At 44.1% G+C, this 25,590-nt stretch overlaps 1 protein-coding gene across 3 annotated transcripts in view; it reads right to left on the bottom strand.

The window, feature by feature from the left end:
* The window catches only part of slc43a1a (solute carrier family 43 member 1a), a 31,475-nt gene that overhangs the window by 2,741 nt on the left and 3,144 nt on the right, over nucleotides 1-25,590 (bottom strand). For all 3 annotated transcript variants that reach the window (XM_052510167.1, XM_035765053.2, XM_035765047.2), the window contains exons 2-14: nucleotides 21,463-21,618; nucleotides 15,526-15,724; nucleotides 12,917-12,972; nucleotides 11,371-11,447; nucleotides 4,905-4,997; nucleotides 4,594-4,727; nucleotides 2,708-2,823; nucleotides 2,467-2,613; nucleotides 1,039-1,071; nucleotides 635-764; nucleotides 414-543; nucleotides 230-303; nucleotides 33-156 (exon numbers count right to left, since the gene is read on the bottom strand). In XM_052510167.1, coding sequence (XP_052366127.1) covers nucleotides 33-156; nucleotides 230-303; nucleotides 414-543; nucleotides 635-764; nucleotides 1,039-1,071; nucleotides 2,467-2,613; nucleotides 2,708-2,823; nucleotides 4,594-4,727; nucleotides 4,905-4,997; nucleotides 11,371-11,447; nucleotides 12,917-12,972; nucleotides 15,526-15,724; nucleotides 21,463-21,618 — 1,469 coding nt within the window. The remainder of the gene's footprint in view (nucleotides 1-32; nucleotides 157-229; nucleotides 304-413; nucleotides 544-634; nucleotides 765-1,038; nucleotides 1,072-2,466; nucleotides 2,614-2,707; nucleotides 2,824-4,593; nucleotides 4,728-4,904; nucleotides 4,998-11,370; nucleotides 11,448-12,916; nucleotides 12,973-15,525; nucleotides 15,725-21,462; nucleotides 21,619-25,590) is intronic.

Genomic DNA, 25,590 nt, shown 5'->3' with positions numbered 1-25,590 from the left:
CTGCACTGGAAAACTGAGCGTGTGTCTCTCACCCAGTAGGGATCTCCGTGCAGGGATCCCACCATGACGATGAAGAGGGGTTGCTGCAGCAGGGCGATCACAGCACTGATCATCGACTGCAGCCCAATCAGAGTTCCAAAGTGGTTAGAGGGGTATCTGAGAGAGAATGGGCAATTATTTCTCAAGTCAATTTCTGTATGTAAAGATGATGACGAAGTTGAGTACTTACACAGCAGCATACAGGCCTCCACAACAGGAGTGGATGAACCCTCTGACAATGGTGTGGAGGATGAAGGTCAGGATCTACAGAGAGAGGAAGAGGGAAGGAGTGTGTTGACATTTGGAGGTGGGGTAGTGTGTGCATTTGTGTGTGTTTGGTAACGAATGAACGAGAAAAACGTGTGTGTGTGTACCTGGAGCCGCAGGTTGTCTATCAGACAGCACACTCCGAACACCAGCAGTAGCAGATTGGTGAAGATGAAGGCTCTCATGGCATTAGTGATTTTCTGTATCTTCTTGTCTCTCGTTAGCCCGTCTGCTGGTCTGAGTGGGATTGGACAGGGGACAATGAGATAAGACATCTATCTATCTACCTCTTACTTCCATTCAGCTTCCCCCTCTCTCTTTCTCACACCTCTTCTCTGTGTCTTTTCTGGTCTCGTCCACACAGTCCTTCATCCTCCAGTCCATAATGTAGCCAATCAGAGGACAGGTGACCAGACACAGCAGCTGCAGAGAGCCGAAGATGGACGAGTAGAAACTCACTGGAGAGAGAAGGGAACACACATTTAGACACCCTGTGAGAAAGACCCAGCGGTATGATTTTACACTGAGGAGGGAACAAGTCAGAACTGATTGTTCTTGCCCAGAGTAGGCTTTTTATTTGCAAGTGAAGATAATAATAGCCGGCGTACAAGTATTAACAGAAAGAAGAAAAACTGGAACAAAACTTTAAAACCCAGCAACATGGGCTGATCATCACACACCCATACACACACACGACAAGGACGTGCACCTTCACCAGGAGACATTTCTCACCTTTCTCCTCTGCCTCGACAATCAAAACAGAGGCTAAGGAAAGAAAGGACAGGACAACTTTATTAGAACACATTTACATGGAGGGAATCATGATAGTATGTTGGTTTGTCAGTGGACTGTCACGGCCTGGTTTGTCAGTGGACTGTCACGGCCTGGTTTGTCAGTGGACTGTCACGGCCTGGTTTGTCAGTGGACTGTCACGGCCTGGTTTGTCAGTGGACTGTCACGGCCTGGTTTGTCAGTGGACTGTCACGGCCTGGTTTGTCAGTGGACTGTCACGGCCTGGTTTGTCAGTGGACTGTCACGGCCTGGTTTGTCAGTGGACTGTCACGGCCTGGTTTGTCAGTGGACTGTCACGGCCTGGTTTGTCAGTGGACTGTCACGGCCTGGTATGTCAGTGGACTGTCACGGCCTGGTATGTCAGTGGACTGTCACGGCCTGGTATGTCAGTGGACTGTCACGGCCTGGTATGTCAGTGGACTGTCACGGCCTGGTTTGTCAGTTGACTGTCACGGCCTGGTTTGTCAGTGGACTGTCACGGCCTGGTTTGTCAGTTGACTGTCAGTTAGTTTGGTTTGTCAGTGGACTGTCACGGCCTGGTTTGTCAGTGGACTGTCACGGCCTGGTTTGTCAGTGGACTGTCACGGCCTGGTTTGTCAGTGGACTGTCACGGCCTGGTTTGTCAGTGGACTGTCACGGCCTGGTATGTCAGTGGACTGTCACGGCCTGGTTTGTCAGTGGACTGTCACGGCCTGGTTTGTCAGTGGACTGTCACGGCCTGGTATGTCAGTGGACTGTCACGGCCTGGTATGTCAGTGGACTGTCACGGCCTGGTTTGTCAGTGGACTGTCACGGCCTGGTTTGTCAGTGGACTGTCACGGCCTGGTTTGTCAGTGGACTGTCACGGCCCGGTATGTCAGTGGACTGTCACGGCCCGGTATGTCAGTGGACTGTCACGGCCCGGTATGTCAGTGGACTGTCACGGCCCGGTATGTCAGTGGACTGTCACGGCCCGGTATGTCAGTGGACTGTCACGGCCCGGTATGTCAGTGGACTGTCACGGCCCGGTATGTCAGTGGACTGTCACGGCCCGGTATGTCAGTGGACTGTCACGGCCCGGTATGTCAGTGGACTGTCACGGCCCGGTATGTCAGTGGACTGTCACGGCCTGGTATGTCAGTGGACTGTCACGGTCTGGTGTGTCAGTTGACTGTCACGGTCTGGTTTGTCAGTGGACTGTCACGGCCAGGTTTGTCAGTGGACTGTCACGGCCTGGTATGTCAGTGGACTGTCACGGCCTGGTATGTCAGTGGACTGTCACGGCCTGGTGTGTCAGTTGACTGTCACGGCCTGGTGTGTCAGTTGACTGTCACGGTCTGGTTTGTCAGTACGTTGGTTGTCAGTAGGTGTGGTTTGTTTGTCACTCACAGTAAGGGTTGCCGTGGGTGACGAGGAACTCCAGCATCTTGTTCATGGCACCCATATAGAAAATTATCCTGAGCTGGGTCATCCCCATGGTAACCAAACTCCACAGGAAGATGGGCGAGAACACGGACCTACGGAATGGGATGGTGTCTGAGAGAGAGAGAGATGGGCAGACAGTTAATATGCGTATATGAGATGTAAATAAGGGCAACGTTCTGTTTTCCGGTGTGTGTTCTTGACTCACTCGGTGTTACGGCTGGGAGTTTCTCAGTGGAGTGTTTCAGGTCTCCATTCTTCTGACTCAAACTCTCCCCCACCCCCTTATGGTCTCCAGACACATCAGTCAACGCTAACTGCTTACTGAGGAGGAAAATAAAGAAAGTTGTTTATTTGCTTTCAGTATGGTAACATGATCATGTTTTCACTTACAATTGAAGTGGGAAGTTTACATACACTTAGGTTGTAGTCATTAAAAGTTGCTTTTCAACCACTCCACAAATGTCTTATTAACAAACTTTAGTTTTGGCAAGTCGGTTAGGACATCTACTTTGTGCATGACACAAGTGATTTTTCCAACAATTGTTTACAGACAGATTATTTCACTTGAAATTCACTTTATCACAATTCCTGTAGGTCAGAAGTTTACATACACTAAGTCGACTGTGCCTTTAAACAGCTCGGAAAATTCCAGAAAATGATGTCATGGCTTTAGACGCTTCTGATAGGCTAATTGACATCATTTGAGTCAATTGGAGATGTACCTGTGGATCAATTTCAAGGCCTACCTTCAAACTCAGTGCCTCTTTGCTTGACATCATGGGAAAATCAAAAGAAATCAGCCAAGACCTCCACAAGTCTGGTTCACCCTTGCGAGCAATTTCCAAACGTCTGAAGGTACCACGTTCATCTGTACAAACAATAGTACGCAAGTATAAACACCATGGGACCACGCAGCCGTCATACCGCTCAGGAAGGAGACGCGTTCTGTCTCCTAGAGATGAACGTACTTTGGTGCGAAAAGTGTAAATCAATCCCAGAACAGCAGCAAAGGACCTTGTGAAGATGCTGGAGGAAACAGGTACAAAAGTATCTATATCTACAGTAAAACGAGTCCTATATCGACATAACCTGAAAGGCCGCTCAGCAAGGAGGAAGACACTGCTCCAAAACCGCCATAAAAATGCCAGACTACGGGTTGCAACTGCACATGGGGACAAAGATTGTACTTTTTGGAGAAATGTCCTCTGGTCTGACGAAACAAAAATAGAACTGTTTGGTCATAATGACCATTGTTATGTTTGGAGGAAAAAGGGGGAGGCTTGCAAGCTGAAGAACACTATCTCAACCGTGAAGCACGGTATGCTGCAGGAGGGCCTTCACAAAATAGATGGCATCATGAGGTAGGACAATTATGTGGATATATTGAAGCAACATCTCAAGACATCAGTTAGGAAGTTAAAGCTTGGTCGCAAATGGGTCTTCCAAATGGACAACGACCCCAAGCATACTTCCAAAGTTGTGGCAAAATGGCTTAAGGACAACAAAGTCAAGGTATTGGAGTGGCCATCAAAGCCCTGACCTCAATCCCATAGAAAATGTGGGAAGAACTGTAAAAGCGTGTGCGAGCAAGGAGGCCTACAAACCTGACTCAGTTACACCAGCTCTGTCAGGAGGAATGGGCCAAAATTCACCCAACTTATTGTGGGAAGCTTGTGGAAGGCTACCCGCAACATTTGACCCAAGTTAAACAATTTAAAGGCAATGCTACCAAATACTAATTGAGTGCATGTAAACTTCTGACCCACTGGGAATGTGATGAAAGAAATAAAAGCTGAAATAAATCATTCTCTCTACTATTATTCTGATATTTCACATTCTTAAAATAATGTGGTGATCCTAACTGACCTAAAACAGGGATTTTTTTACTAGGATTAAATGTCAGGAATTATACCAAAAAAAAAATGAGTTTAAATGTATATGGCTAAGGTGTATGTAAACTTCTGACTTCAACTGTATCTATATTGTTCTAGCATTGTGGAAGTGTTATGGTAAAAATATTATAATAGCCATTCTTTTTTTTTAAATCAGTGCTCTGACATTGTAGTAATGTTGTTTCAGTGTTGTACTGACATGTAGTCGACCTCGTCCGGCGTGGGCAAGGCCTCCCCTGGCCAGTTGAAGAAACAGTTGAGGAAGACGACGCCTGCTAGACCCGACCACACCCACATAATCACCCGGAACGACACGCCTGCATCATAGATCAGCTTAGAGAGGGAGAGAACATGGGGTGTTATTAGTAGAGAAAAGCAGAACTTACTTTGGACACTTCATTGACCTCTTCACGTAACATATGAAGGCTGAACATGTATTCTATTTGTATGAGTGATACGAGGCAACAGTCACAAATGTGTGTCCTTCTCTGACGACATCATCGTGTTTACCTTGACTCCAGGGAAGGTGACGGCAGAAGAGGCGTAGGAGCCAATCATCAGAGACATGATGGTGGAGGTCCGACTGCCAAACATGTTGGGTATCTGGAGGGAGAAAGGGATGGGGAACAGGGGATGGGGAACAGGGGATGAGGAAGAAAGAGAGAGGGATACATTCATGAACAGTCTCAAACATTGATCATTTGACCACAATCAATACATATTGATACAATAGGAGAACAGACGCACTGCCTTGGGAAAGTCTTGACTGAGTGCATTAGGAGTGCAGTAATGCAAGCTCACCAGCAGAGAGTACAAAGGTATTGAGTAAAATATAAGCCCAACACAGGTTTACTACAGTACAGTATCTACAGAACCACTTTGGCAGAGGAAGTTTTATCATACTGAAAATACTTCTGATCATTTAATCAAGTTAATAATAGACATTTCATAGAGTCAGAAGGATTCAAGCATTATTACCTACTTTTTTGAGTCCCAATAATATTAATTCAGAGTACTGTTCATGAGCTGGGCCATTCTCAGCAGACTTTCTCTACTAGTCCACCATCCATCAGCCATGTGATTATCGACAATGCTCTGTACATGCTCTGGAATCATATGTGTTATCGCATAGTTTTGATGTCTTCACTATTATTCTACAATGTAGAAAATAGTAAAAATGAAGAAAAACCCTTGAATGAGTAGGTGTTCTAAAACTTTTGACCTGTAGTGCACATCAAAAAAATGGTTTCCATGTGTTTGAGGCCATTCCATTCGCTCCACTCTGGCCATTATTAGGAGCCGTCTTGCCCTCAGCAGCCTCCACTGCCGGCAAGCACATGGTAAAAATGTTCCTGGCAGTGTTCCGACATGACACTGGACTCGTAAAAAGACATCTGCAACCTGGTTCCTGGAAGGCAAATATTTCACATTCTGGCGCAGACAACATATATACCAGGATGAACCCTGGCGGATTATTGGGAACGCCAGGGAGAGGGGCCATATGCTAAAAAAACACAGAGGAGATTGTATCTCTTACAAATGTCAAAGTAAAGTTAGTATAGCTGTGTTAAATGCCTGCCTTGACGTTTGCCTGTAACTGTACAGCACAGAGACAGAGCGTCTTGGCTTCCGTGTGTGTGTGTGTGTGTGTGTGTGTGTGTGTGTGTGTGTGTGTGTGTGTGTGTGTGTGTGTGTGTGTGTGTGTGTGTGTGTGTGTGTGTGTGTGTGTGTGTGTGTGTGTGTGTGTGTGTGTGTGTGCAGGAGGCGATATTCCCATCGGTTCTCTGACAGGAGCCTAGAAAGCACACATTTAACGCATGTCCTTCAAGCACATGTGACTTCCCTTTTTGGCCAGCCAGGGTCCGTGGAAACACGTGAATTTAGGAGAGAGGAATGACCCAGCTGGTTTTACTGTCAGGTACATGGGAATTACTGGAAATGTTACACTGATATGAAAATACATTCTAGGATGGGTAGAAGAGCTGTGAAAAGTGTGTGATGACGATTGACAAAGCAAATGTGTCTGAGAGAAACAAAGAGAAAGAGAGGGGGGGGAAAGATGGAGGGAGAGACAAAACAAATGTGTCTGAGAGAAACAAAGAGAAAGAGAGGGGGGAAAGATGGAGGGAGAGACAAAACAAATGTGTCTGAGAGAAACAAAGAGAAAGAGAGGGGGGAGAGAGATGGAGGGAGAGACAAAACAAATGTGTCTGAGAGAAACAAAGAGAAAGAGAGGGGGGAGAAAGATGGAGGGAGAGACAAAACAAATGTGTCTGAGAGAAACAAAGAGAAAGAGAGGGGGGAGAGAGATGGAGGGAGAGACAAAACAAATGTGTCTGAGAGAAACAAAGAGAAAGAGAGGGGGGAGAAAGATGGAGGGAGAGACAAAACAAATGTGTCTGAGAGAAACAAAGAGAAAGAGAGGGGGGAGAGAGATGGAGGGAGAGACAAAACAAATGTGTCTGAGAGAAACTAAGAGAAAGAGAGGGGGGAGAAAGATGGAGGGAGAGACAAAACAAATGTGTCTGAGAGAAACAAAGAGAAAGAGAGGGGGGAGAAAGATGGAGGGAGAGACAAAACAAATGTGTCTGAGAGAAACAAAGAGAAAGAGAGGGGGAGAGAGATGGAGGGAGAGACAAAACAAATGTGTCTGAGAGAAACAAAGAGAAAGAGAGGGGGGAGAGAGATGGAGGGAGAGACAAAACAAATGTGTCTGAGAGAAACTAGGAGAAAGAGAGGGGGGAGAGAGATGGAGGGAGAGACAAAACAAATGTGTCTGAGAGAAACTAAGAGAAAGAGAGGGGGGAGAAAGATGGAGGGAGAGACAAAACAAATGTGTCTGAGAGAAACAAAGAGAAAGAGAGGGGGGAGAGAGATGGAGGGAGAGACAAAACAAATGTGTCTGAGAGAAACAAAGAGAAAGAGAGGGGGGAGAAAGATGGAGGGAGACAAAACAAATGTGTCTGAGAGAAACAAAGAGAAAGAGAGGGGGGAGAGAGATGGAGGGAGAGACAAACCGTGTACTTGAGGCGATGTTAGGCTCCTAAACGAGAATATACAGCTGTAGGCCTCCTCTCTCTCTCTCCAGAGTTTATAGGAAGCACTGAACCATGGCTGATTAGTAGTCTCATCCTCTCTCTCGAAGGGCTCAGACACACCAATAGTGTTTGCCTGCCGAGAGTACTTTGCGAACTGAGTGCAAACCGGTCTTACATGTAGAATCGCACAAAAAATGGCAGATTTGAGGATAAACACCTGAATTGGAACACAGCGACATGCTTTACATGACATCAGAACTCGGTCTCTGCGCTTCACAGCACTGTATGGGTTTTGACTGACAGCCATTCTGAACTTGGGTACCTCGTGCGACAAAAGTTGTCCCCATCCCTCCCGCTAATTAGTGGTGTCACGATACCAGATTTTCCGTCACAAAAATGGAAACACAAAGCAGACTTCACTCTATGGTCCTTTAAAACCTACTTTTATTAAATAGTGTGTGCAATAGCTTGCAAAATAAACAAATGTTACTCTTGGTGACAATATAAGGCTGTTTGTTTCCAACATTAGGACTGTTTTCCTAAAAACAAATTGTCCGCTTCATGTTTTGTATCTGTCAACCAAAACTCTGACGGAGGTTGGTAGAACAAGGTGTCTGCATTTGAAATAGAAAAGTTAAACTTTACAAGCAAGCAAGCAGTGTACCGTTACAATCTAATGTCCCTAAATAAATATAATGTCCCTAAATAAATATAATGTCCCTAAATCAATTGAATGTCTTTAAATAAATTGAATGTCCTAAATCAAGCCGCATGACATGACATCTATCTACCCACAATGCTGAGAATATGTGGTCTGAATCCAATGTAGGTTTTGTCTGTAAAGTTCACAATAAAACAGAGCGAAGCGTTAAATGTTGACTGGCAATCCCCTGGGCTCGACTAGAAAAACAATGACATCAGGATAGAATGAAGAGTTTGTTCAACAAACCAAACAAACTGAAGTGACCTCCCTCATCAGGACTAAAACATTACAACCACAACAACATGGGCAGTGTTGCCACTACAACCACTCAAAGAGAAGGGCTGTCTATGTCTGCGTGTGTCCTTGTGCCCCAGTGCTGACATAAGTTCTAAGAGACAAATGGAGAGGAGTGAATGTCAATTAAGTGTGTGTGTGTGTGTGTTTATATATATATATATATATATATATATATATATATATATATATAATATATAATATATATATATATATAATATATATATATAATATATAATATATATATATATATATAAAGCCATGCCACTGAGAAGGGGTGGGGTGGCAGGAGGACACAACTCATGCCGAACAGTGTGTGCATTCTCCCTGGGTTTATTAGAGTTTGTGGCAAACTATGTGGGAGGCACTAGGGTTGTGTGTACAACAGAGAGCGAAAGGACAAACTGTCGTTTGACGTGTGTGACAGCGTGCAGCAGGTATTCATTTGTGAGCGTGATTGAAGGGGTGTGTGAATGTTTTGGATTGAGTGTTACAGTAAATATACCTACACGAAGAGGTGGCTTAACTGGTCTGTCGTCTAAAGCCAGGAGAAAGGTCAGAGGTTACAGGATTGCCTGAGGTCAACAGTACCTGACTAGACCTCTCTCAGTCTGCATTGTGATTTTGTCTATGTGTTCCCCTAGTGTTTCTGGGGGTTTCTGTGTGAGGACACACACATGGGGATCAAGGCAGTTCCGTGTTTGTTTTTGGATTTTTCCAGCTGACTAATATCAGCTAGAACAGAGAGAGTAAGATACGAACTGCGGAAAGAGGGAGAGGGAGGAAGGGGGTTAGAGAGAGGGTGAGTGTGCCCTTGTGTGTTTTGGGTAAAGGTGGGTGTGTGACGAGTCAGGACTTGTGATTGGTGGAGGCCCAAGCTGGACAATTTCCATCTGGGAAAAGGCATGTGCAACTCAGGCGCCAAAATACCCACACACACAGTCACACCACGTAAACAATTTCACATCCATAAACACTAAAAGCTACCCTCCCTCAAAACCTGTTGGTGACTAACATCCACTACCTTTCAAACGTTTGGGGTCACTTAGAAATGTCCTTGTTGTCCATGAAAACATACATGAAATTAGTTGCAAAATGAATAGGAAATATAGTCAAGACGTTGACAAGGTTATAAATAATGATTTTTGAATTTAAATAATAATTGTGTCCTTCAAACTTTGCTTTCATCAAAGAATCTGACATTTGCAGCAATTACAGCATTGCAGACCTTTGGCATTCTAGTTGTCAATTTGTTGAGGTAATCTGAAGAGATTTCATCCCATGCTTCCTGAAGCACATCCCACAAATTGGATTGGCTTGATGGTCACTTCTTACGTACCATACGGTCAAGCTGCTCCTACAACAGCTCAATAGGGTTGAGATCCGGTGACTGTGCTGGCCACTCCATTATAGACAGAATACCAGCTGACTGCTTCTTCTCTAAATAGTTCTTGCATTGTTTGGAGCTGTGCTTTGGGTCATTGTCCTGTTGTAGGAGGAAATTGGCTCCAATTAAGTGCCATCCCACAGGATATGGCATGGCGTTGCAAAATGGAGTGATAGCCTTCCTTCTTCAAGATCCCTTTTACCCTCTACAAATCTCCCACCCCCAAAGCACCCGCAGACCATCACATTGCCTCCACCATGCTTGACAGATGGCGTCCAGCACTTCTCCAGCATCTTTTCCTTTTCTCTGAGTCTCACAAATGTTCTTCTTTGTGATCCGAACACCTCAAACTTAGAATCGTCTGTCCATAACACATTTTTCCAATCTTCATCTGTCCAGTGTCTATGTTCTTTTGCCCATCTTAATCTTGTATTTTTATTGGCCAGTCTAAGATATGGCTTTTTCTTTGCAACTTTGACTAGAAGACCAGCCTCCCGGAGTCGCCTCTTCACTGTTGACGCTGAGATGGTGTTTTGCTGGTACTATTTAATGATGCTGCCAGTTGAGGACTTGTGAGGCATCTGTTTTTCAAACTAGACACTAATGTACTTATCCTTTTGCTCAGTTGTGCACCAAGGCCCCCCAGTCCTCTTTCTATTCTGGTTAGAGCCAGTTTGCGCTGTTCTGTGAAGGGAGTAGTACACAGCGTTGTATGAGATCTTCAGTTTCTTGGCAATTTCTCGCATGGAATAGCCTTTTTTTCTCAGAACAAGAATAGACTGACGAGTTTCAGAAGAAAGTTCTTTGTTTCTGGCCATTTTGAGCCTGTAATCGAACCCACAAATGCTGATGCTCCAGATACTCAACAAGTCTAAAGAAGGCCAGTTTTATTGCTTCTTTAATCAGAACAACAGTTTTTAGCTGTGCTAACAATTGCAAAATGGTTTTCTAATGATCAATTAGCCTTTTAAAATGATAAACTTGGATTAGCTAACACAACATGCCATTGGAACACAGGAGTGATGGTTGCTGATAATGGGCCTCTGTACGCCTATGTAGATATTCCATTAAAAAGCAGCCGTTTCCAGCTGCAATAGTCATTTACAACATTAACAATGTCTACACTGTATTTCTGATCAATTTGATGTTATTTCACTGGTAAAAAAATATATGCTTTTCTTTCAAAAACAAGGACATTTCTAAGTGACCTCAAACATTTGAAAGGTAGTGTATGGTAACACAGGCCTACTGTACAGTAATTATAACACACACACAGGTGGCCCCAGACTAACACAGGCAAGGTAACTCATGTCATATGCCAAACAGGACAAAACGGAATGAAATTGGTTTTTCAGTGAAATGGGAAGCCAACATCCAGTAATCGAGGTCTTCAAGGACAACCGTGTTTGCTAATTTTTGATCCGAGGTAAACAGATGTGAGGATTTGCTGTTTTATCAACCACTTGAATAAATATTGACTGGTGTGTTTGACAAACTTAGACCAGATGGACTAGAGGTGTCACTAGTGTGTGTGTGTGTGTGTGTGTGTCTCACCGTGAGGGAGGTGAAGGTCAAGCAGATTCCTCCGAAGCCGTTGAAGGAGAGTGCCAGAAAGATGAGAGCAGAGAGCCCTGAAGAGAGAGAAAATGAGATAGAGGAGGTAAAGAAATAATCCACAAAAAAACAATATTTTGGTATTTTTTCATTAGTCCACTGTTGATACAGTCTAAATGTTTTGCATGTCAGTGTGTTTTAAATATATACCATTTTCAAGTAATGTGACATCATGATGATGACGTGTTTTGTAAGTTACACTTTGCTTCTTGAAAGTCACATTTCTTGAAAACTTGACTGCTGACATGCAAAACATTTTGGGGCAAATGTGGACTAATGAAACAAATATCAACATATAGTTTGAGTCAATTATTTCTTTAAACACTGTTGACTAGGTGTATAAATATGTGTATAGTCCACAGCAGGGGTCTCCAAACTATTCTAGCATGAGAGCTACTTTAACAAAATCTAACATGTCGCAAGCTACACATTTTTTTTTATAGCATTCAAATAGGCAAGTTATTTTCCTCTTCTCCCCTGCTACTCTTCCCTGGGTCCTTGGTGTTTTCTGTTAATATACTTGGTAAAATAATGGCTAACAAACAAACTAAGGGGCCCACATAAAATAATGTTTTATATTTTCCTGAATTCAGTTCTCTGTTTTATTTTCCTTGTTCTGAGTCCATGCCCATGCTTAAATCACATCAGAAGACTATTTGTGAGGTCTGGGGAAAAAACGAGCAAATTGAATTTATTTTGTGTAATTCCTCAGTGCGCATCTAGCAACAGAGGAATGTGTCAGTTGAGTGATGTTTCTCCTGTTAGGCCTACTGCTGCAGCACGTCATGGCAGAGTTTGCAAACAAATCGCCACTCAATTGATACAAATAATGTAGTTCTGTCAGGTAAGCCTATTTTTCTGTTAACATTTCAATGGAAAGTTCACCCTGGTGACACTTTGCTTCTTAAAAGTCCAGTATGTTGAAAACTTGACTGCTGACATGGAAAACATTTTGGGACAGTATCAACAGTGGACTAAAATACCAAAATATCATTTTTGAGTAGATTTTCCCTTTAATTGAAAATGTTTTGGGGGGAATGTCTTTCTGTCTACCCACAAGACGGTTATCATTAGCATCACTAACTGGCTACACGCAAAATAGCTGGCTACGCACACCAAACAGACAGACAGGGGCAATATTGGCGGAAATTAATTGGCAGATATTGTGGCTAACCGGGGTTGGGATAATGCTTTGATTGGATAGTAGCTGGGAGCTTTATGTTTATGACAGTTTGCGATGGAACTTGTGAAAAAAATGCACGTACTTTCAGAATTGATTGGCGAGCTACTCATAGGTGGGCTGTGAGCTACTCATAGGTGGGCTGTGAGCTACTCATAGGTGGGCTGTGAGCTACTGGTAGCTTGTGCTCGACCTGTTGGAGACTCCTGGTCTACAAGTATCGACAAGTGGCAGCGTGTGTGTGTGTGTGTGTGTGTGAGTCTGTGTTTGTGCGTGCCTGTGTTGGTGATAATGTCTGTGACTTACGATGAGGATCGTACGCTGATATTGACATCATGGCACAAGAGAGACCAAAACAAAAACTGCAAAAAAGGAAGTTTCATTTTTAGATGGACATCCAGACCTAAAAAAAAATACATTATTATACATTCATTAGCAGATAACAACGGTACATTTCAAGACAAGGAGGGAGATGAGAGAGGTGTACCAGTCAAATCTCTCTCTCTCTCTCTATTAGCTTCTTTCTCTCCCTTTTTTGCCGGAAGAGATTCCAACGAGGCAGAGGTTCTCCTCGAGCCATGTGTCTGTCATTACAGCATTCACACACCTCTTTTGTCTGTCACACATTCCTCATTACTCAAACCTCCCCTATGGTAAACCTAAAACACACACATACGGGAACACATTGACACGTGTACTTTAAACCAGCGTTGACACGTGTACTTTAAACCAGCGTTGACACGTGTACTTTAAACCAGCGTTGACACGTGTACTTTAAACCAGCATTGACACGTGTACTTTAAACCAGCGTTGACACGTGTACTTTAAACCAGCGTTGACACGTGTACTTTAAACCAGCGTTGACACGTGTACTTTAAACCAGCGTTGACACGTGTACTTTAAACCAGCGTTGACACGTGTACTTTAAACCAGCGTTGACACGTGTACTTTAAACCAGCGTTGACACGTGTACTTTAAACCAGCGTTGACACGTGTACTTTAAACCAGCGTTGACACGTGTACTTTAAACCAGCGATTCTCACCTGGTGGGAGGTTTTGAATGGGTGACGAATACTCCAGTCTGAATTTAAATGACTCAAACCAGGTATAAAGTGTTTAAAAATGATAATGAACCTTTTTTTCAATCACAGTATTTTCAATATATAGTTATTAGCAGTGCCATTTAGCAGATTTTGCTGATTTTAGTGAGCTTAACATTCTTCATCGAGAATATGGGCCAAATGGAATTATTGACAATGAACAAGGTGTGACTGTTGTTCCCTTGTCATATAATTGGTACAATAAATATCAATAAAGCACTAAAAATAGTTTTCCAGATTGCTTTTTGGCCCAAAAAATTACAATGCGAATATTGGATCGCTACTGAGACAACCTGGTTCAATTTGGGTCCCAAGGCAAAATCAGTTGAGAACCACTCCCTTAAACACACACACACACACACACAAAGACAAACACACACACACACACACACAAAGACAAACACACACACACACAGCCCCACCCATGTTCACTGAGGAAACAGACTAAATGCCCCTCCACCCGCCCTGGGTATGTGATCTGGCACAATCTGACTTCCTCTGCCTTTAAGCAGTCTGATATTAACTTTTTGGGCTTTACCACTATTTCCCATTTCAATTTTTGGAGGGACTGCCTAGCGGTTAAGAGTGTTGAGCCAGTAACCAAAAGGTTGCTGGTTTTAATCCTTGAGCTCACCAGGTGAAAAATCTGCCGATGTGCCCTTGAGCAAGGCACTTAACCATAATTGCTCCTGTTCCTCTGGATAAGAGCGTCTGCTAAATTACTCAAATGTAAATGTGTAAATGTCGATACAGCGAAAGTACTTTGGTGGGAAAAACTATTCAATTAGAGCTATATGACTCGTTTTGACAATCGTTAATATTCATGATGGCCACTGATATGGAAAATCTCGGTTTGAATGAATAACTTTCATGGCTTTGCAAAGATCTGACAACTGCTTGCTGATGTCCCATTAGGCCAGGTGTGAATGTTCCGGGGGCCTAACCTACCCAAACAGTTTGAATACAATGGGAAGTCTGTTGATGGCTCATCAGCAGGCAGTAAAAGTATGCTAAATTGAGAACCTGTGAAAAGCTCTTGTGCTTGCAGGAACATTACCATACAATACTTGCTTTATTGTCAAGCAGCGGCCCTGGAGCACTTAGGGGTAAAGTGCCTTGCTCAAGAGCACACAGCGTTAGATAGTATACAAGATATTGAACCCGGTAATCCTCCGGCTGCCGGCTCACTCCCTGCAGATTACACAGCAGGCAACTCAGGGTTCGAGTCGGCAACCCTCTGGTTACTGGCCAGCTTCTCTAAACTTGAGACATTTTACATTTAAGCATACTTAACTGCCTGCTGATGGGCATCAACGGGCTCCCCATTGTATTCAAACTGGTTGGGTAGTTTAGACCTCCGGAGACCTCCGCCGCTCCACCAGTAACATGTACTCTTTTACAGAATAGTGTACGTTAACACCAAGGATAAACGGATATCCCGATATGCCTTGCTCATATGAATATCAAATTATATCCATATCATATTGAATTATCGCTATTGGTACTAACCACTAGTTAATTAACCAATAAGGCACGAAGGGGTGTGGTAAATGGCCAATATACCATGGCTAAGGGCTGTTCATAGGCAACAACGCAACGTAGAGTACATGGATACAGTGTTAGCTGTGGTATATTGGCGATACACCACAAACCCCTGAGGTGCCTTATTGCTATTATAAACTGGTTACCAACGTAATTAGAGCAGGAAAACAAAGTGTTTTGCCATACCCGTGATATTCGGTCTGATATACCACGGTTGTCAGCCAATCAGCATTCAGGGCTTGAACCACTCAGTTTATAATGTTATATAATTACCTGCCGAGAAGGCGTAGTGGGCGCGGGCCGTACTTGTCCATGAGGATGCCCAGGGGCAGGGTGGCAGCGCTGAGGAGGAAGGAGCCGATGGTGAAGCCCAGGTTGAGCATCTCCTCCTGGTCCACACAGCTCACCCAGATACCACTCTCCCAGGAAGTCAGGTTGCCCATCACCAGCAAGTGGGCCATCGTGTCGTTCTCTATGGGAGAGATGGAAAGGTTACCGCTCATCCCTGATAGCAGTTTATGCTGAGGAAGAGTGTATGCGTCCATGAGGAACAGCATGCATTAGTGGAGGCTGCTGAGGGGAGGACGGCTCATAATAATGTCTGGAATAGAGCAGCATCAAACCATGTGTTTGATGTATTTGATACCATTCCACTCCAGCTATTACCACGAGCCCGTGCTCCCCAATTGAGGTGCCACCAACATCCTGTGGTGTGCATTCGGAAAGTATTCAGACCCCTTGACTTTTTCCACATTTTGTTACGTTACAGACTTATTCTAAAATGGATACATTTTTTCTTCTTCTCATTAATACAAAAATGTCTAAAAACCTGTTTTCACTTTGTCATTATGGGGTATTGTGTGTAGATTAAAAATAAAAAACCTTACTTACATAAGTTTTCAGACCTTTGCTATGAGACTTGAAATTGAGCTCAGGTGCATCCCATTTCCATTGATCATCCTTGAGATGTTTCTGCAAATTGATCGGAGTTCATCTGTGGTAAATTCAATTGATTGGACATTCCAGAAGGACAACCATCTCACCAATCAGGCCTTTATGGTAGAGTGGCCAGATGGAAGCCACTCCTCAGTAAAAGGTACATGACAGCCCGCTTGGAGTTTGCCAAAAGACACCTTAAGACTATCAGACCATGAGAAACAAGATTCTCTGGTTTGATAAAACCAAGATTGAATTATTTGGCCTGAATGCCAAGCGTCAAGTCTGGAGGAAACCTGGCACCATCCCTACGGTGAAGCATGGTGGTGGCAGCATCATGTTGCTTCAGCAGCAAGGACCTGGAGACTAGGAGACAGGATCGAGGGAAAGATGAACAGAGCAAAGTACAGAGAGATCCTTGATGAAAACCTTCTCCAGAACGCTCAGGACCTCAGACTTGGCCGAAGGTTCACCTTCCAACAGGACAACAACCCTAAGCACACAGCCAAGTCAACGCAGGCGTGGCTTTGGGACAAGCCTCGGGAATGTCCTTGAGTGGCCCAGGCACTTGAACCCAAATATCTGTCCAACCTGACAGAGCTTGAGAGGATATACAGAGAAGAATGGGAGAAACTCCCCAAGTACAGGTGTGCCAAGCTTGTAATATCTATCCAAGACTTGAGGCTGTAATCCCTGCCAAAGGTGCTTCAACAAAGCACTGAGTAAAGGGCCTGAATACTTATGTAGATGTGATATTTCAGTTATATTTGTGTAATACATTTGCAAACATTTCTAAAAACCTGTTTTTGCTTTGCCATTATGGGGTATTGCGTGTAGATTGATAAGGGGAAAAAACAATTTGATCAATTTTAGAATAAGGCTGTAACGTAACAAAATGTGGAAAAAGTCAAGGGGTCTGAATACTTTTCGAATGCACTGGATGTCTTCCTCCTCTGTGTATGTAAGTCTTCCTCCTCTGTGTATGTAAGTCTTCATCCTCTGTGTATGTAAGTCTTCCTCCTCTGTGTATGTAAGTCTTCCTCCTCTGTGTATGTAAGTCTTCCTCCTCTGTGTATGTAAGTCTTCCTCCTCTGTGTATGTAAGTCTTCCTCCTCTGTGTATGTAAGTCTTCCTCCTCTGTGTATGTAAGTCTTCCTCCTCTGTGTATGTAAGTCTTCCTCCTCTGTGTATGTAAGTCTTCCTCCTCTGTGTATGTAAGTCTTCCTCCTCTGTGTATGTAAGTCTTCCTCCTCTGTGTATGTAAGTCTTCATCCTCTGTGTATGTAAGTCTTCCTCCTCTGTGTATGTAAGTCTTCATCCTCTGTGTATGTAAGTCTTCCTCCTCTGTGTATGTAAGTCTTCATCCTCTGTGTATGTAAGTCTTCCTCCTCTGTGTATGTAAGTCTTCCTCCTCTGTGTATGTAAGTCATCCTCCTCTGATAGTGTATGTTTGTGTATCTGGGTTTCCATTAGGAAAATGTTGCGCAGGACATTTGACTGGCAACATTTTAATTTACCCGTCATTTAAGAAATGTATCTATCTATTGGTTGCGTAATCTGATTAGGGCGTCCACCCACGGTTCTCAGAATGACAGAAATCACATTTAGTTTATGGTAAATTATCTTTACAGAACATGCAACTCGGATGCAACAGCATTTGTCATTCTTACCGAATTCCGATGTTAGAATACATAGGCGGCACTTCCATAAGGCTATGGGAAGTAAATTGAACGAAATAGCCAAAATTATACAGCCTAATTCGCTTACTCCTGTTGATACATAAATAAATAATTTAAAATAGGCTACTAGATCAGAAAGAATGATTTGGCCAAAGAGGATTATTAGCTTCTTAAAAAACAACTGTAGATTGTTTTAAATCTCGTAGCCTAGAGTTGGAAGGGTCCGCAATTTGGGCAGGACGAGTGGCAAATACCAAATAGATTAATAGGTAAGTAAAAAATAAGAAATAAAAGTTTAAAAATTATTCAAGAGCAGCAGTAAAATAACAATAGCGAGGCTATATACAGGGGGTACCGGTACAGAGTCAATGTGCGGGGTCACATGTTGGTCGAGGAGGTAATTGAGGTAATGTGTACATGTAGGTAGATTTAAAGTGACTATACATAGATAATAAACAGAGAATAGCAGCAGCGTCAAAGAGGGGGGAGCAGTGCAAACAGTCTGGGTGCCATTTAATTACCTGTTTAGGAGTCTTATTGCTTGGGGGTCAAAGCTGTTGAGAAGCCTTTTGGACCTAGACTTGGCGCTCCGGTACCACTTGCCATGTAGTGGCAGAGAGAACAGTCTATGACTAGGGTGGCTGGAGTCTTTGACAATTTAAGGGCCTTCCTCTGACACCGCCTGGTATTGAGGTCCTGGATGGCAGGAAGCTTGGCCCCAGTGATGTACTCGGCCGTACGCACTAGCCTGTGTAGTGCCTTGCGGTCGGAGGCCGAGCAGTTGCCATAACAGGCAGTGATGCTCTCGATGGTTCCTTCTGTAGAACTTTTTGATCATCTGAGGACCCATGCCAAATCAATTCTCCTGAGTCTCCTGAGGGGGAGTATGTTTTGTCATGCCCTCTTCATTACTGTCTTGGTGTGCTTGGACCATGATAGTTTGTTGGTGATGTGGACACCAAGGCACTTGAATCTCTCAACCTGCTCCACTACAGCCCCGTAGATGAGAATGGGGGCGTGCTCAGTCCTCCTTTTCCTGTAGTCCACAATCATCTCCTTTATCTTGATCACATTGAGGGAGAGGTTGTTGTCCTGGCACCACCCGGCCAGGTCTCTGACCTCCTCTCTTTAGGCCGTCTCATTGTAGTCCGTGATCAGGCCTACCACTGTTGTGTCATCAGCAAACTTAATGATGATGTTGGAGTCGTCCCTGGCCATGCAGTCATGAGTGAACAGGGAGTACAAGAGGGGACTGAGCACGCACCCCTGAGGGGCCACCGTGTTGAGGATCAGCGTGGTGGATGTGTTGTTATCTACCCTTACCACCTGGGGGCGGCCCGTCAGGAAGTCCAGGATCAAGTTGAGGAGGGAAGTGTTTAGTCCCAGGCTCCTGAGCTTTGTGATGAGCTTTGAGGGCACTATGGTGTTGAACGCTGAGCTATAGTCAATGAATAGCATTCTCACATAGGTGTTCCTTTTTGTACAGGTGGGAAAGGGCAGTATGGAGTGCAGTAGAGATTGCATCATCTGTGGATCTGTTGGGGTGGTATGCTATTTGGAGTGTGTCTAGGCCTAGGGTTTCTGGGATAATGGTGTGGACCAGCCTTTCAAAGCACTTCATGGCTACAGACCTGAGTGCTACGGGTCGGCAGTCATTTAGGCAGGTTACTTTAGTGTTCTTGGGTACATGGACTATAGTGTTCTGCTTGAAACATGTTGGTATTACAGACTCAGACAGGTAGAGGTTGAAAATGTCAGTTAAGACACTTGCCAGTTGGTCAGCGCATGCTCGGAATACACGTCCTGGTAATCCGTCTGGCCCTGCTGCCTTGTGAATGTTGACCTGTTTAAAGGTCTTACTCACATCGGCTACGGAGAGTGTAATCACAGTCGTTCGGAACAGCTGATGCTCTCATGCATGTTTTAGTGTTACTTGCCTCGACGCAAGCATAGAAGTAATTTAGCTTGTCTGGCAGGCTCGTGTCACTGGACAGCTCGCGGCTGTGCTTCCCTTTTTAGTCTGTAATAGTTTGCAAGCCCTGCCACATCCGATGAGTGTCGTAGCTGGTGTAGTACGATTCGATCTTAGTCCTGTATTGATGCTTTGCCTGTTTGATGGCTTGTCTGAGGGCATAGCAGGATTTCTTATAAGCTTCCGGGTTAGAGTCCGGCACCTTGAAAGCAGCAGCTCTACCCTTTAGCTCAGTGCGGATGTTGCCTGTAATCCATGGCTTCTGGTCGGGGTATGTACGTACAGTCACTGTGGGGACGACGTCATTGATGCACTTATTGATAAAGCCAGTGACCGATGTGGTGTACTCCTCAATGCCATCGGAAGAATCCCGCAACAAATTCCAGTCTGTGCTAGCAAAACAGTCCTGTAGCTTAGAATCTGCTTCATCTGACCACTTTTTTATTGACCGAGTCACTGGTGCTTCCTGCTTTTGTTTTTGTTTGTAAGCAGGAATCAGGAGGATAGAATTATGGTCAGATTTGCCAAATGGAGGGTGAGGGAGAACTTAATATGCATCTCTGTGTGTGGAGTAAAGGTGGGCTCGAGTTTTTTTCCCTCTTGTTGCACATTTAACATGCTGGTAGAAATGAGGTTAAACAGATTTAAGTTTCCCTGCATTAAAGTCCCCGGCCACTAAGTCTATAAAATAATTGCTCTTGCACAGTTTGGTTGGAGTTTGGCTAGGTTACTTTGAAGTCAAATGTTCAGGTTTCAAACAATTAAGTTTGTTTTCTAACTACATACCAGCTGTAGTTCATTGCAAAGTGGTGTGTAAACACAGCGCAGCGTGCGTAGAGTACCACATATTTTAATTAACCTAAACTCACCAAAATAAACAAACAAACAAACAAACACACACACACACACACACACACACACACACACACACACACACACACACACACACACACACACACACACACACACACACACACACACACACACACACACACACACACACACACAACCGAACCGTGACGCTACTGGTGTGCACACAGGCAACTAACTGTAGACAAGATCACAAATGAGGAAATGGCTACCTAAATATGATCCCCAATCAGAGACAACGATAAACAGCTGCCTCGGATTGGGAACCATATCTGGCCACCATAGAAATACAAATTCACCTAGATGACCCACCCTAGTCACTATCACGCCCCAACCAACATAGAGAATAAACAGCTTTCTATGGTCAGGGCGTGACACCCATGCACTTGAATGGCGAATAGGAAGCACGCTTCAATTACCAGCTAAGAAAAGGTAGCTCTTTTTAATCATGGCCATCGTTTAAAAAAAATGTTATACATGTGATTGCCTTTGGAATCGTTGCGCAATGATTGGGCTTATTAAAGCACGTTTCCCTACAGCAGCAACAAACGTCTGTTTAATCTGTATTAGCAGATATTGCGCTACACCCACTGCTATCTCAATCAATTAATAGGCTAAAATGCATTATTTCTCAATGGGATTTTTCCCCCAGACAATTGGCTGGCTGCAATTATATTTATTGGCTTTTCATTTTTTTTTATCGGCCAAAAGCCGGCTATTACCGGCTAATGGAAACCCTGATGTATATCCTACCTGAGCAGAGGTGTGAGTAGAAGCCCTCGCCCTTCAGCATGAGGAGGAGGGAGCCCCATCCCAGCAGCACGGCAGAACACAGCAGGTTCTCCAACACCGCCGTCACAGCCATCCACCAGCGCCTACTATAGGCCTGGAGGAGAGAGGGCGCCATTGCTGCTCGGAGAGAGAAAAAATGCAGAGAAAGAGAGTGTGTGAGAAAGTAGAAAAGTGGAGAGAGGGAGAGAGAGAGTTTAATCAATACATGTAGATGTTACAGCCAACAGTACAGTATTAGACTACACATTTCCAGCTATAGGCCAGCATGTCACTTTGACAAGGGGACACTGGCTAGGATCCAATGAGTCACCTCTCTGGAATCAGAAAGAGTTCAAAAAACAGAACAGCTCTGACCAAACTAGGTCATGGAACATCACCCACCAAACCCCCTGGTCCTTTTTCAGAATAAATAGCAGTTTTAGTTCAAACCAGGAGGAGACACCAGTCTGCCTCTACCACACACATACACACACAACAGAGGACAGGTGACCTCAGTCTCTGACATGACCAAAAGCCAATATCAAATAGCCAACTGTCCGGTCATGATCGCCTTAACAAACTTGTAAAAAAGGACTAAGCGAGCAGCTGAGAGAGAAAACGACAGTGCAGTGAAAGAGGGGGAAGTGGGAAATATAAGAGTGAGAGGTGGTGTCTGTGTCAGTGGACTTGAGTTAGACTAAGTGGGGGAGTGGGGGGGTGGACAGATGTGAACAGGATATCCATTCAACAGACTTTATGAGGGGGTCCTGTCTGTGACTGTGTAGTCTGGGCATGTTTGTCTGAAGGACATACAGAGAGTGTTTTATTGAGAGATGGCTGAGAGAGAGAAAAGTGTGTGTGGGGGGAGAAAGAGAGGGAGTGTGTGTGACTGTGTGTAATGGGATTAGGCATAGTCCAGCGCACTCCTTTGTGCCAAGAAAGTATCTGAAGAGGGGTATTTCTCTTGTAACTGACACCCCATGCTGGACACACAATCACACACACGGCTCCCTTAACCCTCTCAACAATGAGAAACATCTTTAAAGGCACTTAACAACATATGTCTGCAAATGTGTTCTATCTGTGATTACAAGGGAATAGAAGACATTGACTGGCAGCGACAATAACACTCCACAAACAACAATGGTCCTGCCGTACATACAGCTGAAGTCGTAAGTTTACATACACCTTAGCCAAATACATTTGAACTTAGTTTTTCACAATTCCTGACATTTAATCCTAGTAAAAATTCCCTGTTTTAGGTTATTTAGGATCACCACTTTATTGTAAGAATGTGAAATGTCAGAATAATAGTAGAGAGAATGATTTATTTCAGCTTTTATTTCTTTCATCACATTCCCAGTGGTTCAGAAGTTGACATAAACTCAATTAGTATTTGGTAGCATTGCCTTTAAATTGGGTAGTAGGTTGGTGGTCTGTTGATATCCCTCTAGTGGTTTGGGGGATGTGCTTTTGCAAAGTGGGTGGGGTTATATCCTGCCTGTTTGGCCCTGTCTGGGGTTATCATCGGACAGGGCCACAGTGCCTCCCGACCCCTCCTGTCTCAACCTCCAGTATTGGTTTATGTGTCGGGGGGCTAGGGCCAGTCTGTTATATCTGGAGTATTTCTCCTGTCTCATCCGGTGTCCTGTGTGAATTTAAGTATGCTCCCTCTAATTCTTTCTCTTTCTTTTTCTTTCTTTCTTTCTTTCTTTCTCTCTCTCTCTCTCTCTCAGAGGACCTGAGTCCTACAGGACCATGCCTCAGGACTACCTGGCCTGATGACTCCTTGCTGTCCTCAGTCCACCTGGTCATGCTGCTGCTCCAGTTTAAACTGTTCTGCCTGTGGCTATGGAACCCTGACCTGTTCACTGGATGTGCTACCTTGTCCCGAACCTGCTGTTTTGGACCCTCTCTCTACCGCACCTGCTGTCTGTAACTCTGAATGATCGCCTATGAAAAGCCAACTGACATTTACTCCTGAGGTGCTGATGTGTTGCACCCTCTAAAACCACTGTGATTATTATTATCTGACCCTGCAGGTAATCCATGAACGTTTAAACATCTTGGCCATGTTCTGTTGCAATCTCCACCCGGCACAGCCAGAAGAGGACTGGCCACCCCTCAGAGCCTGGTTCCTCTCTAGGTTTCTTCCTAGGTTCTGACCTTTCTAGGGAGTTTTTCCTAGCCACTGTGCTTCTACACCTGCATTGCTTGCTGTTTGAGGTTTTATCCTGGGTTTCTATAATTTTTTAGGCTCTGTTTTCCATTGTCTCCTTATATGGCTGTGAATGTGCCATGAACGAGCCTAAGCTTTCTGCCGTTTGCCCAAGGTGTCTGCAGCATTGTGACGTATTTGTAGGCATATCATTGGAAGATTGGCCATAAGAGACTACATTTGCCAGGGGTCCGCCCGGTGTCCTTTGTCTAAATTGGTGCGAAATCTTCAACTGGAGGCATTTTCCATTGAGATTCAGAGGAGAACGCACACTTCCACGAACGATATATCATCGAAGAGATATGTGAAAAACACGTTGAGGATTGATTCTAAACAACGTTTACCATGTTTCAGTCGATATTATGGAGTTAATTTGGAAAAAAGTTTGGCGTTTTGATGAATTAATTTTCGTTTTTTTTGGTAGCCAAACATGACGCAGAAAACGGACCGATTTCTCCTGCACAAATAATCTTTCAGGAAAAACTGAACATTTGCTATCTAACTGAGAGTCTCCTCATTGAAAACATCCGAAGTTCTTCAAAGGTAAATGATTTTATTTCAATGGTTTTCTGTTTTTTGTGAAAATGTTGCCTGCTGAATGCTAACGCTAAATGCTGTTACACAAATGCTTGTTTTGCTATGGTTGAGAAGCATATTTTTGAATATCTGAGATGACAGTGTTGTTAACAAAAGGCTAAGCTTGAGAGCTAGCATATTTATTTCATTTCATTTGCGATTTTCATGAATAGTTAACGTTGCGTTATGGTAATGAGCTTGAGGCTGTATTCACGATCCCGGATCCGGGATGGCTCGATGCACGAAGTTAAGTTAATACTTTGTAGCGCCACATTTTGCTGCGATTACAGCTGTAAGTCGCTTGGGGTATGTCTCTATCAGTTTTGCACATCAAGGGACTGAAATCTTTTCCCATTCCTTCTTGCAAAACAGCTCGAGCTCAGTGAGGTTGGATGGAGAGCATTTGTGAACAGCAGTTTTCAGTTCTTTCCACAGATTCGATTGGATTCAGGTCTGGACTTTGACTTGGCCATTCTAACACCTGGATATGTTTATTTTTGAACCATTCCATTGTAGATTTTGCTTTATGTTTTGGATCATTGTCTTGTTGGAAGACAAATCTCCGTCCCAGTCTCAGGTCTTTTGCAGACTCCATCAGGTTTTCTTCCAGAATGGTCCTGTCCTGCTCCATCCATCTTCCCATCAATTTTAACCATCTTCCCTGTCCCTGCTGAAGAAAAGCAGGCCCAAACCATGATCCTGCCACCACCATGTTTGACAGTGGGGATGGTGTGTTCAGGGTGATGAGCTGTGTTGCTTTTACGCCAAACATAACGTTTTGCATTGTTGCCAGAAAGTTCAATTTTGGTTTCATCTGACCAGAGCACCTTCTTCCACATGTTTGGTGTGTCTGCCAGGTGGCTTGTGGCAAACTTTAAACGACACTTTTTATGGATATCTTTAAGAAATGGCTTTCTTCTTGCCACTCTTCCATAAAGGCCAGATTTGTGCAATATACGACTGATTGTTGTCCTATGGACAGAGTCTCCCACCTCAGCTGTAGATCTCTGCAGTTCATCCAGAGTGATCATGGGCCTCTTGGCTGCATCTCTGATCAGTCTTCTCCTTGTATGAGCTGAAAGTTTAGAGGGACGGCCAGGTCTTGGTAGATTTGCAGTGGTCTGATACTCCTTCCATTTCAATATTATCGCTTGCACAGTGCTCCTTGGGATGTTTAAAGCTTGGGAAATCTTTTTGTATCCAAGTCCGGCTTTAAACTTCTTCACAACAGTATCTCGGACCTGCCTGGTGTGTTCCTTGTTCTTCATGATGCTCTCTGCGCTTTTAACGGACCTCTGAGACTATCACAGTGCATG

Source organism: Oncorhynchus keta, chromosome 4, assembly GCF_023373465.1.
Source record: "Oncorhynchus keta strain PuntledgeMale-10-30-2019 chromosome 4, Oket_V2, whole genome shotgun sequence".
In the NCBI taxonomy this organism is placed as follows: domain Eukaryota; kingdom Metazoa; phylum Chordata; class Actinopteri; order Salmoniformes; family Salmonidae; genus Oncorhynchus; species Oncorhynchus keta.
The sequence above is the reverse complement of the archived record's forward strand: the minus strand, read 5'-3'. Positions and strand labels throughout refer to the sequence as shown.